The sequence below is a fragment of the Rhinatrema bivittatum genome, chromosome 3 (genome assembly GCF_901001135.1).
Source record: "Rhinatrema bivittatum chromosome 3, aRhiBiv1.1, whole genome shotgun sequence".
In the NCBI taxonomy this organism is placed as follows: Eukaryota; Metazoa; Chordata; class Amphibia; order Gymnophiona; family Rhinatrematidae; genus Rhinatrema; species Rhinatrema bivittatum.
Genome location: NC_042617.1, coordinates 321,603,340 through 321,616,461, shown reverse-complemented (window position 1 = coordinate 321,616,461; position 13,122 = coordinate 321,603,340). Strand labels below are relative to the sequence as shown.

The following is a 13,122-nucleotide window of genomic DNA, read 5'->3' as shown; positions in this document are numbered from 1 at the left end:
GGCGCATCTGAGACCTTTGCAGAGAGCGTTACTGTCCCGTTGGGATCCCAAGTTGGAAGAGTACCAGATTTCCTTGCTGCTGCTCGAGCCTGCCAGATCCAGTATGGACTGGTGGCTCAACCCAGTTCACTTGCTGCGGGGGGTGAACCTCGAGAGTCCCCAGTGGGTAGTTGTCACGACCGATGCCAGTCTCTCCGGCTGGGGGGCGGTGTGCCGGTCAAGGTAGGCTCAAGGTCTTTGGATGCCGTTGCAAGCCCGGTGGTCTATCAACAGGTTGGAGACCAGGGCAGTTCGCCTGGCTCTGCAGCACTTCTTGCCAATGTTGCGCGGCACAGCGGAGCAGGTTCTGTCCAACAATGTGACCACAGTGGCCTACATAAACAGGCAAGGAGGAACCCGAAGTCGTCTCGTGTCCAAGGCCGACAAGCTGATGCTCTGGGCGGAGCGCCACCTGGACAGAATTGCAGCGTCTCACATAGCGGGGGTCGACAACGTTCAAGCAGACTTCCTCAGTCGTCAGAAGTTGGATCCCGGGGAATGGGAACTGTCAGAGGAGGCGATGCGAATGATCGCGATACGTTGGGGAGTCCCCCGTCTGGACCTGATGGCGACTCGTCTGAATGCAAAGGCAGCTCGTTTCTTCAGTCGCCGTCGAGAACACGGATCCGAAGGGGTGGACGCTCTTGGCCACCGCACATTCTTCTTTATGTGTTCACTCCGTGGCCACTTGTCGGGAAGACCCTACGTTGCATAGAGTCTCACCCGGGACCGGTGATCCTAGTAGCTCCCAAATGGCCTCGAAGACCGTGGTTTGCCGATCTGGTCAACGTAGCGGTGGACGGCCCGCTATCTCCATCGCAGCGCATCCGGATGTGGTCCGATTTTTGAAAGGGCCAAACATTTGAAACCGCCAATGCGTGTGATCTGTCCGTCCTGGAGTTTGAATTTGGTGCTTCGTTGTCTTTGCGGGCCCCCTTTTGAGCCTCTGAAGCGAGCGACAATTAAGGACTTGACGCTCAAGGCTGTTTTTCTCGTGGCTTTCTGTTCAGCCAGGCGGGTTTCGGAACTACAAGCCTTGTCATGTCGAGAGCCTTTTTTGCGTTTTTCTGATTCGGGTATTTCGCGTCGCACAGTTCCCTCCTTTCTGCCCAAGGTAGTCTCTGCTTTTCATGTCAACCAGTCTGTCGAGTTGCCAGCTTTTTCGGGTGAGGATAAGGATCTGAAGAGGTTGGATGTCCGACGAGTACTCTTGCGATACTTGGAGGTTTCTAATCAGTTTCGTTTGTCTGACCACCTCTTCGTTTTGTGGAGCGGTCCTAGGAAGGGGGCTAAAGCTTCTAAAACGACTATCACCCGATGGTTAAAGGACACTATTGCTTCCGCATACATTTGTCACAGTCGCCCAGTGCCAGACGGCCTTAAGGCGCATTCCCTGAGATCTCAGGAGACTTCATGGGTGGAAAGCCAGTGTGTTTCCCCACAAGAGATTTGTCGGGCGGCCACGTTGGAAGTCCTTGCACACGTTTGCTAAACACTACAGGTTGGACGTACAGGATCCGAAGGTGCATTCGTTTGGCAGTAGTGTGCTTCGCGCGGGACTCTCCAGATCCCACCCCATCTAGAGCGGCTTGGGTATATCCCAGCAGTCTGGACTGATCCTGGTACGTACAGGGAAAGGAAAATTAGGTCTTACCTTCGATAATTTTCGTTCCTGCAGTACCAAGGATTAGTCCAGACGCCCGCCTGTATACAGGAGAGTCCAATCAACAGTGTTTATATTCTATTAACAGGTTCTTTGCGACAGTCCATGTCTTTTTGCAGAGCTTTCTTAAGTACAATTGTTCCTTTTACACGTTTTTACACGTTTTTTACCTGGTTATCAGGTTTAGTTTTAACTTGGTCTAGTCATAGTTTTGACAATGTGTGTGTTTTGCGCATAGTTCAATACATGGAAATTATAATATGGACCATTCATTCTGCTTTGATATCAATGATACTGAGGGATCGCAGGTGGCACCCCGGGTTATGTGGGAGGTGCTTTTCAGTTTCTCTCTAACTCCATCTGCTGGAAGGGAGTCATAACCCAGCAGTCTGGACTGATCCTTGGTACTACAGGAACGAAAATTATCAAAGGTAAGACCTAATTTTCCTTTGCTTGAACTTCTGATAAACCTCCTGGATCTGCTCCTGGCCACCAGGAGGTGCTAGTGTGGTTGACATGTTAAGTGGAGATGGTACATGCGAGCGGTGTAAGACTCGGACTGTGGGTGGATCGCGGGGCATCATGGGTACCGTGCTTTTCAGTTACATTGTCTGTGCAGCACTGTTAGCCTCTTCTGAAACAGGACCGATGAGTTGGTTTGTTGGCTTTTTCCTCCAGGTCAGTGCATTACGAAGTTCACAAACAGAAAGGTGCCGTATTGTGTCAAGTTCAACCCGGACGAAGACAAACAGAATCTCTTTGTGGCAGGAATGTCCGATAAGAAAATTGTGCAAGTGAGTCTGCAAATGATCTCTGGCAAATGCTTGCCTCTGCTTTTACTGGGTGTGTCTCTGTCAGTAGCAGCTGGTGATTTTAATGTTGGGAAGCGTTAGATAGACCAGGCCGTTTGCTGAGCTCTTTCCATCGCTCGCCGTGCCTGGTTTTGGTGGTCCATGACTTCTTGAATGAGCTGGAGACCGGGGTTAAAGAACCCGCCCTTCCCACTGCTAATTTCCTTTACCTCCACCTCTGGCTCTCTCTTGTTCATGTGCAGTGGGACATTCGCAGCGGGGAAATAGTGCAGGAGTACGATAGGCACCTGGGAGCTGTTAACACTATCACGTTTGTGGATGAGAACAGACGATTCGTCAGCACGTCAGATGACAAGAGTCTGAGAGTCTGGGAATGGTAAGCTTCAGGCCGCAGTCAGACGCTTTACCGCACCGCTGGCTATTACAGAGAGAAGGATGGCAGCTTCCTCAAGCCTATGGATAGCATGGCTTTAGAATTTCACAGAAGTGGTAATGAAAGCTAAATTATTTGTTTCAGAGCATTTGAAGTGAAAGAGCTCCAGTGTAGGTGAAAGGGATTCCGTTTGCGACACAAGCATGGTTTGAGAGTACAGCAAGGCCATGCTTTACTTTCCCAGTTCCATAAGAATCCAACATGTTTTACCTTTTGATACCCCCAATGTTGGGCAGACGTGTGCAGAGCTGCTCTCCACGCTGACACTGCTCCAGATATAGAATCTGCTGCTAAGATGCTGCTTGTCACCTTCCTAACCACCTTTTTGTTTTTCTCTTTGGTTTCTTCCAGCTCAGTTATTGAGCATCATATATTGGGCTGTGGAGCAGCTACTTGAGTTGGCCCTCCCACAATTTAAAAAAAAACAAAAAAAACATTGCTCATGCCTCCTCGCGTCCCACCACATCACAGCAACAGACCTTAGCTGTTTATGGCAGCTGGTGTATGTGTACCCAACATCTAGTCACTTGGGTGTCACCATTGTACAGTGGTGGAGACTCCCTCTCCATGCAGGGAATGTGAATGCTTCCTTCCCAGCCCATCCGCTGAGTGCGTTTGTCTGTTTTGGGGAGAATAGTTTATGTGCGGGGTAGAAGGGGCATGTGCTGATCAAGGTGGTTTTTTTTCTGACTAAATTCTTGGAGTTAGGAAAGGTTTTGTTGTTTAAGCTGTGGACCACGTGCCTCTAGATCACAGGAAATGCACATTTCCCAAACATGGGGGATCTGAAAGAGATTAATGTGTTCTTTCAAGCAAATTATCGCATTCCCTCTCTCTCTCTCTCTCCATGCTTCTCAGGCTATGACCCAGCCAGTCTCTCTTCTACTCTGCTCAAAATTCTTTAGTCGTTCAGATGATGCTTGCTTTCCGTGGCTAGACAAAATTTATAGTGGAATTTGTTAATCTGGTAAAACTTCTGTTTTATAGTGACCAGCCTGGCTTCCTTTGGCTGAACCCTTCGCATTCCTGCAAGTCTCTACCTCCCATTCACCCTCTGTAATCTGTGTACTGCTTTGTACTTATTGCGGCCTTGAGAAACTTGTGTGTTTGAACAAAACTAGCACAGATTCCTGGAAGCATGAGATTTCATCCCTCACAGCCCTCCTGTTAAGTCCCACTGAGAATTGTATTTGATGGCACAGGTTTTTCATAAAATAGTCTGTCCTGTCTAAGATTATTTGGATTTTCTTAAGAAAAAAGTGAGGTTAGTACTTTTGTACCCAGTGTAGGCTTCCCAGACCAGAAGCACTGCTGACATCACAGAAAGATCAGGCTGGAAGGAACCTCAGGGGGTCATTGTCCATCCTGTGCCCTCCAGACACAATGCACTATAGCTAAACAATCTCAAATACATGTTTGTCTAATCTGCTCTTAAAAGTCTCTTATTCCATTGCTTGAGCGCTCTCACTGTCAGAAAGCTCTTCCTTATGTCTAACCTAAGTCTGCAGGCTGTAATTATATCCTATTCCATCTTGGAGAACAGACCAACATGGTTTAACTTTATTTGAATAGTGTCATCATGTCTACCCTCAGGTTAGTTTTCTCCTTTCCAGGCTAAATTATCTCCTTTAACCTTTCCTCAAAAGATACTTTATCTCTTGCAGATCCCTTGTGATTCTTGTTGCCCTCCTCTGCGTGTATTCCTGTCTCACCTCTGCATGTTTTTGTTTTTGCAGGGATATTCCTGTGGATTTTAAGTATATAGCAGAACCAAGTATGCACTCTATGCCTGCCGTGACCTTATCTCCAAATGGTGAGTGAGCATGCAAGAGCCACCAGATGTGGTCAGAGCAAAGATCCCTGTCACCTAGCATCTTGCATCTGACAGTGGCAAGCAGTGGGTGCAGGAGTACATCAGAAACAGGACCTGCATAGTGGTCAACTCCCATCACAACCGCTCAGCTTCCAGCACTGAACCAGCATGAGTTCCTGTGATTGACTTATCGTGTAAATTGTCCAATTCCTCTTTGAATCCAGTAGTACTGTTCACCTCCCAACATCCTGTGATGATCAATTTGGCAGGTTAACTCTATACTGGCTAATGGTGGTCCAGAAAGTGGCCACCAGGGCAGTGTTAAGAGTGCTCAAGACACTGCAGTTCCATCATTCCATATTTTGTATTGACTCCCCATCAACATTCGGGTATAGTGTAAGAGTTTCAATGTGTTTAGGGTCATGAGAGGGAATGGACCCTTGTTTGTGAAAAAGAAACCAAAATGGTAAATTCTGGGATATCCGTTATATATATTGCCATTTAGGGAAGTTCAGAGTGCTCCAATACGAGCGAGAGCTTTTTGCGTTACTATGAAGCAGCCTTCCTTCTGATGTTCAGCCTGAATTTGTAGGGAGAAAGTGACCATGCTGATTTTTCCAGGTTTTTAATCCTTCTGATTGGCTGGAGTTCTGAAGAGTATATTATCTCTATTTTGTGTGGGATGCATTGATGCAGTCTTTTGGTTTATTTTTATTGTTTGTATTTTGGTTATTGGTTTTATGTTTGTTGATATTGGGTGTATTGCATTAATCTGTGCATTGTATTATGAGGCAGAGAGATAAAATAGTTTCCTGTGTACAGAGTGGATGAACATGTGAGTCTCTTTCTGCCATCATTTACTATGTTAACTTTATTTTATAGCCCTCTCTCCAGTCTCCACTCAGCTGTCTCTTTTCCAAGCTGCTGGAGAATCCTGGTTTCCTGTTCGTACCCAAGATCAGTCCAGACGAGTGGGTTTATGCATCCCTACCAGCAGATGGAGGCAGAGAACAAACCTTTGAGGCACTGCTACATAACCGAGAGTGTCAATTACAGTCCCTCAGTATTTCTCTGTCTCCAGCAGATGGTAGAGGTGCAAACCTGCGCACAAATCTACGCCCATGTGTGCCTATTAAAATCTGGCCCATAGGGTATGGAAGAGGGAACTGAAAAAATCCAGATTGAAGTTTCAGGGAATATTAATAAAGTAACATGCTTAGAAGAAAAATTTAAAAAATCCTTAGAAATTCAGGGGAAGTTAATCAATGAGAATATCTGACTAATCATATGGAACAATTAGAGAACCAAGCAAGGGGAAAAAATTTGAGATTTATGAATTTTCCAAGGGATCCCTTAATCACCGCACATGATATATGGATTAAATATTTGGTCCAAATATTAAAGTTAACAGAGAAAACTTTTCCACCACTTTCAAGGATTTACTATATCCTACCCTATAAAAAAAGAGCAGAAACTAATAAGGAGGGATTTCAAGTCTTAATTCCCACTACTCTGGAACCAGAAATGGATTTAAAAAACATAATAGAATCTTCACAAAAGGAGCAGATATATCCTTCTACTTTAAAAGCAGGATTTCTTTTAGATACAGATAGGGAGTGAATTTTGCGTAAAGCTCTCCGTAATCGAGATGAGCTTTTTATGGGTCTAGAAATTCCATTATTCCCCGACCTTGCTAGGTCGACACAAGTTAGGAGGAAACAATTCCTGCAATTAAGACAAAGAGTATTAAATTTGGTGGCAATGCTTATTCTGAAGTATAATTGCAAATGTTTCATTAAATATAGAGATAAGTATGTTTTTGTGGTGCCTGAGCAATTTGAAAAATTTTTGAAAGATAAACATCCTAACTTAGAAGTATTATTACCCCCTTCATCAGTGGAAGGAGCGCAATAGGTCCATGCTACACGATCAAAAAGTAGTATATGTCCTAAGCATTGTTAATTGCATTATATTTCTTTCTTATTGAAAGTAAAATTGTTTTTTCCTTAGGTTGAGACTACCTCTCCGAACATTGAGGACTTTAGCAAATGATAAATTTTGTAAAAACTGTTTTTCAATTTATATATCTTTTGTGATTTTGGCCGAAGGATTGATGCTTTCTGATTCAAGTAATATTCTTGGATTGTATTTGTAAAAAGGTTTATAAATAAAAAATTTTAAAAATATATATATCTGAAGCAAGAAACCTGTGAGGGAGTCAGTTGAACCGTTAGATGACCGAGGGGTTAAAGGGGCTCTTAGGGAAGATAAGGCCATTGCAGAAAGACTAAATTAATTCTTTGCTTCCGTGTTTACTAATGAGGATGTTGGGGAGATACAAGTTCTGGAGATGGTTTTCAAGGGTGATGAGTCAGATGAACTGAACCAAATCACTGTTAACCTGGAAGATATAGAAGGCCAGATTGACAAACTAAAGAGTTAGCAAATCACCTGGACCAGTTGATATGCATCCTAGGGTAGTGAAGGAACTCAAAAATGAAATTTCTAATCTATTAGTTAAAATTTGTAGCCTATCATTAAAATCATCCATTGTACCTGAAGATTGGAGGGGGGTGAATGTAACCCCAATATTTAAAAAGGGCTCCAGGGACGATCTGGGAAACTATAGACCAGTGATCCTGACTTCAGTACTGGGAAAAATAGTGGAAACTATTCTCAAGATCAAAATCGTAGAGCATATAAAAGACATAGTTTAATGGAACACAGTCAACAAGGGAAGTCGTGCCTAACAAATCTGCTTCATTTTTTTTGAAGGGGTTAAACATTTGGATAAAGGTGAGCCGGTAGATGTAGTGTATTTGGATTTTCAGAAGGCGTTTGACAAAGTCCCTCATGTTATGCTTCTAAAAAAACTAAAAAGTCATGGGATAGGAGGTGATTTCCTTTCGTGGATTACAAACTGGTTAAAAGGCAGGAAACAGAGAGTAGGATTAAATGGTCAATTTTCTCAGTGGAAAAGGGTAAACAGTGAAGTGCCTCAGGGATCTGTACTTTGGACTGATGCTTTTCAATATATTTATAAATGATCTGTAAAGGAATACAACGAGTGAGATGTATCACAATCCGCTTGTGATTTAATTACTCTGAATAATTTTGTATCATCCGCAAATTTGATAACCTCCTTGGGAGACTGGAAGTTTGGGCATCCAAATGGCAGGTGAAATTTAATGTGGATAAGTGCAAGGTGTTGCATATAGGGAAAAATAACCCTTGCTGTAGTTACACGATGTTAGGTTCCATATTAGGAGCTATGACCGAGGAAAAAGATCTAGGCATCTTAGTGGATAATACTTTAAAATCATCGGTTCAGTGTGCTGCAGCAGTCAAAAAAGCAAACAGAATGTTAGGAATTATTAGGAAGGGAATGGTGAATAAAACTGAAAATGTCATGATGCCTCTCTATCGTTCCATGGTGAGACCGCACCTTGAATACTGTGTACAGTTCTGGTCGCCGCATCTCAAAAAAGATATAGTTGCGATGGAGAAGGTACAGAGAAGGGCAACCAAAATGATAAAGGGGATGGAATAACTCCCCTATGAGGAAAGGCTGAAGAGGTTAGGACTGTTTAGTTTGGAGAAGAGATGGCTGAGGGGGGATATCATAGAGGTCTTTAAAATCATGAGAGGTCGTGAACGAGTAGATGTGAATCGGTTATTTACACTTTCGGATAATAGGACTAGGGGGCACTCCATGAATTGAGCAAGTAGTACATTTAAGATTAATCAGAGAAAATTATTTTTCACTCAATGCACAATCAAGCTCTGGAATTTGTTGCCAGAGGATATGGTTAGTGCAGTTAGTGTAGCTGGGTTTAAAAAAGGTTTGGATAAGTTCTTGGAGGAGAAGTCCATTAACGGCTATTAATCAAGTTGACTTAGGGAATAGCCACTGATATTAATTGCATCAGTAGCATGGGATCTTCTTGGTGTTTGGGTAATTGCCAGGTTCTTGTGGCCTGGTTTGGCCTCTGCTGGAAACAGGATGCTGGGCTTGATGGACCCAGCATGGCAATTTCTTATGTTCTCTGGATTTATATATACAGTAAAAGCGGAAATGTGATGCTGAGCTAGAAACAGCATAAAGTTGGTAGAAGATTATTATGGCTCTGTGTGTTGTTTCCTTTGAATAATCGATACTACAGGTAATGCCCTTTTTTTTGTGTGGTGGAGGGGGTGTGTAACCATGAAGTAATTAGCACTGTTCAGCAAAGCTCATCACACCTGAAGTGGTTCATGTGAAGTAAAGTGAAGTTATGGCCTGGATGTGCTGCAAAGCCATGAGGTGGGGGTACAGCACGCCACCAGTGCTATGCCGTGTGAGGACATCCCTGCTAACCGCCATTCCTTCACAGAGAGTGGTGGCAATTCTTCCATCGTGGCCTGCACAGTGAAATAGGAGACATCACACACGACCAGTACCGTGCCACGTGAGGCCATCAGAGCGTGGTGATGATTCTTCCTCCATGGCCTGCAGGGTGAACAGTGATTAAACACAGTCTTCTTAACTAATGCTATGGCCTGAACTGCAGGGGTCTATTGGAAGAATATTGAGGAGAGCTGTAACTGTAGATGGTTTTTTTTTGTTTGTTTGTTTTTTTATTCTGAGACAAACCTTGGCGCCTGAGTCTGTCTAGCACTGGATGCTGGTGATTTACTTGTTCACAAGATACATTTTACAGCAGTAGGTCCTTTTTTTTTTTTTTTTTTAAAGGACCTGGTATATTTGGCAGTTTGCATAAATAGGTGCATCTTCCCTTGACTACAGGCATGCAGCATCCAAAAGAAACTCCTCTGTCAGCTTGGAGAGGCCTGTGCGAATGCTGCTGCCTTCACTGTGGTTCCTGCCATGCCGTAGAGTTCAGGGCGTTGCTTTATTATCACGTGAATCCTCTTAATAAACGAGACATTGCACTCTGATCTCAGCCAGCTGAAGCCCGTCAGTGCTCTCTTCGTGCTGTCAAAAGATGCACTTCCTGTAGTTGGGGGCAGAAGGAAAAAACATTAGTGAAGGAAGGCAGATGAGCAGAGAGCGGGTAGGGTGGGGGTGGACACTGAATGCATGGACAGACTGAGCAGACCTAAGGATAGTAATCCATTGAGTTATTGTACTTAGAAAGAGCGGGTTGTTTGCTTGTTTTGTGCCCACGGTATAGGAGTTCATTTTGTCCCATGATCCCAAACCTAATTATTTGCTAAAAATACATTTCAGCTGCCACCATCATTGGCGACTGAGTACTTGTGCAGCACTGAATCTTTTTCAAGAAAAAGGAAATCAGACTAAGTGCAGCTTCTGGGATAGAAAGCTGGTTTGCCTTCTCTGTCTGAAAGTGGAGGGCAGTGCTGCCCACAGATGAGGCGCCAAGAACAGTGCTGCGCGTCTTTTGCCACCTGGAGTGGGTTGGATGGTGGCCCAGCCCCAGGGTGTGGTAGCAGGGTACGTTGCCATGCCAAAAGGTTGGGTTGGGGTCGATTAAGGCTTCTCCCCCTGTCGTGGTCAGAAAGAGGCCCCTCTGCCTGGTGTCATGTTGGGGTTGGGGAGGAGGTAAGCAGAAGTCACTCCTCAGGTTAAAGCTACTAATCTCCTCTTGTGTATAACGTGGCTGCCTTTCTCAGGCAAGGCTGGCCTTGTTCAGTCCGCTGTGACATGCTGTGACTGCGTTCCCTTCCTGCAGTTTATCTACCCACTTGCCACTATCCAGCGCCACGTTACAGCTTGGGCGTGCTGCTTGTAGGTCAGCTCTTTCGTTATCTTACTCTGCCACAGTAAAGACGAAGTTTGAAAGAACTTGGGTAAAGCATAACCCGCAGGTGCAGGGGGCTGTATCGGGCATTGCCAGCTGACCTTGAAGCAAGTTGCATGCCCCTCCTCATGTGTCTGCTGCTTGATTCTGATCTGGGCCTACACGTTTGTGTCTCTGCAGGGAAGTGGCTGGCGTGTCAGTCCATGGACAATCAGATTTTGATATTTGGAGCACAAAACAGATTCCGGCTAAACAAAAAGAAAATCTTTAAGGGTCACATGGTGGCAGGGTACGCCTGTCAGGTGGACTTCTCTCCGGAGATGAGGTAAGGTGCAGAATTTGTTCCACCTAAAGTAGTGATGTGGCACAGTGCAGGGAGGATGGATCTCTGCCCCTTGGCTGGAGCAGGGAGAGTAATTCCACTGCTTTATCCTTTGCACCAGTGAAGGAAGTCTCTCCTGGGTTACCCTGCCAGTTGGGGCCCATTTTCTCCTCCTCCTCTTTTGACCCTGGGAGCAGAGTTCTGGCTCAAGATTCAAATCCAGGTCCTCTGCATGGCCATGCATATTGCTGCTGCTGGGTTAGCCCGGATTCTTGAGTAGCGCTGGATTGCTGACGATGTTACATGTTTGTTTATGGTTATTAAAATGTATTAATCGCCTATGAACTAGACCCTAGGCATTGTACAAAAGTAAAACATACACAATTAGCTTCTGAGCGTTGAAAGTTTCTAGTTTGCAGGTAATTGGAGAACATTCCCAGAGGTGGTATGTCAGGTAATGAAAGTAAAGCTTTGCAGGCTTCTTACGGCCTAGGTCGACAAGTTGCAAAGTTTTTTTAACCAGATAAATAGGCCAGGCTGAAGATGGTCTGCCTCTGCCCAGGCTTGCACAGTACCTCAGAGGGTGGGGAGAGGGTGCATTAGGCAAACAGAACCCATACATTTGATTTTAAACCTGCGCGCACAGTGTTCTGCATGTGTTTGCACCTGCCTTATTGGCAGGCAAAGTCCGTGGTTATTTTTCTCTCACAGACCCCATAGGGAAACCAAGTGAAGCTTACCTACACGGTCTGTGGGTCCAAAGAACTTGTGAACTTTACAGCGAGGTGGGCCGTTCATAATAGCCCCATTCAATAGCACCATTAAACTGGGATAGGCAGCTCAGACTCCACTGGGTGATGGCCAAGGCTCTCTGCTGCCATGGAATGCGGTCGTCCAGCTGCTGACTTAAGGGGACCATATTGTGACCATTACCCACATTAAGCCCTATCGCTTTTCCAGACATAACGGTTTTCTGTTATCATTTTTAATGCAGCTATGTGGTGTCAGGTGATGCAGATGGAAAACTGAATATCTGGGACTGGAAAACCACGAAACTGTACAGCCGACTGAAGGCCCACGATAAGGTGTGCATCGGAGCAGTCTGGCACCCACATGAGACGTCCAAAGTGATCACGTGCGGCTGGGACGGCCTCATCAAGCTGTGGGACTGAGGCGGCTGCACTCCTGCCCCCCTCCTCCGGGCGGTGGCTGAGTTGCTTTGTTTTATCTCATTACTGGAAGACCCAGGGGGATGAGAAGTCAGCAGAGAAGGCCCAGCATAACGTGACTAATGCGATCATTTCCCCAGAAACCTCAGAGCCCGAGTTGCTGTGGACAAATGGCACTTTTAGCAGTGTCTCACGATTTCTTCTGTCCTGGCTTGGTTTGCTGTTTTACATAAAAGCTTTTGTATGAGTGAGCATCGATTTGACCACAGGCTTCCCAGTTAAGGATGCAGACGTCCTTTTGATTCCTTTGTCAGCACTGCTGACTTATTAAACATGGTCAAAGGAAAGAATTAAGGAGCAGAGGTTTTCAACCATCTTGTTAAAAACCAGCTTACATTTTGGCTGTGTTTTGCCAACGTATCCAAGCAGAACTGATTGGTTCCTGTTGCGCATGACTGAAAGACAATGTAGAGAAAAATAAGTGAGCTACACAATAATAACAAAAATATTCTGGTGTATTCCTCAGGAGGAGAGAGGTCAACACCCAATCAGCCCTGGCATGTAATGGGAGAAAGGAAACAACTGCTCTGTGTAATCTCTTCTGCCCTAGGACCTACTCATCCTCTGTTTATTGTATTATTCTAATCTTTCCTGGTCAGAGCGCTGTGTCTATTACTCTCCTGCCCTAACTTTTTTTTTTTTTTTTTTTTAAAGATATGTGTATATATTTTTAATAAACATTTCTATAAAAGGTCTCATTTCTGTTTATTGTGTGGCTTATTCCCTCCCTGTTCAAGAACAGATCTCAGCAGTATGAGACTGTGATTTATGTACAGACATGGGGGACGCAAAACTTGCTAGATATCATGAGAAACCAATGACAAAGTTGCTCTGGCCCTACCGCCACAAGCTGACATTCTGAGCTAGGACATGGGGCAGTTAAGTGATGAGCTGAAAGTTGTGCACAGTTGGTGGGGCCTCTTTAAGACTATAACCGAGATTGTAAACCCTCTGAGGATAGGGAAATACCTATAGAACCTGAATGTAATCTGCTTTGAAGTGCCAAGAAGCAGAATATAAATCTAAAACTATAACAATGTGATTGCATT

The 13,122-nt window shown here is 44.8% G+C and overlaps 1 protein-coding gene across 2 annotated transcripts in view; it reads left to right on the top strand.

Annotated features, from left to right (window-relative positions):
* The window catches only part of CDC40 (cell division cycle 40), a 119,750-nt gene extending 107,008 nt beyond the window's left edge, over window positions 1–12,742 (top strand). Inside the window, exons 9-13 of one of the 2 annotated variants that reach the window (XM_029595279.1) lie at window positions 2,381–2,496; window positions 2,757–2,890; window positions 4,684–4,760; window positions 10,703–10,847; window positions 11,839–12,742. In XM_029595279.1, coding sequence (XP_029451139.1) covers window positions 2,381–2,496; window positions 2,757–2,890; window positions 4,684–4,760; window positions 10,703–10,847; window positions 11,839–12,016 — 650 coding nt within the window. In that variant the 3' untranslated portion in view covers window positions 12,017–12,742. The remainder of the gene's footprint in view (window positions 1–2,380; window positions 2,497–2,756; window positions 2,891–4,683; window positions 4,761–10,702; window positions 10,848–11,838) is intronic. The other variant, XM_029595277.1, reaches the window with a different exon arrangement.
* The last annotated feature ends 380 nt before the right edge of the window (window positions 12,743–13,122 follow it).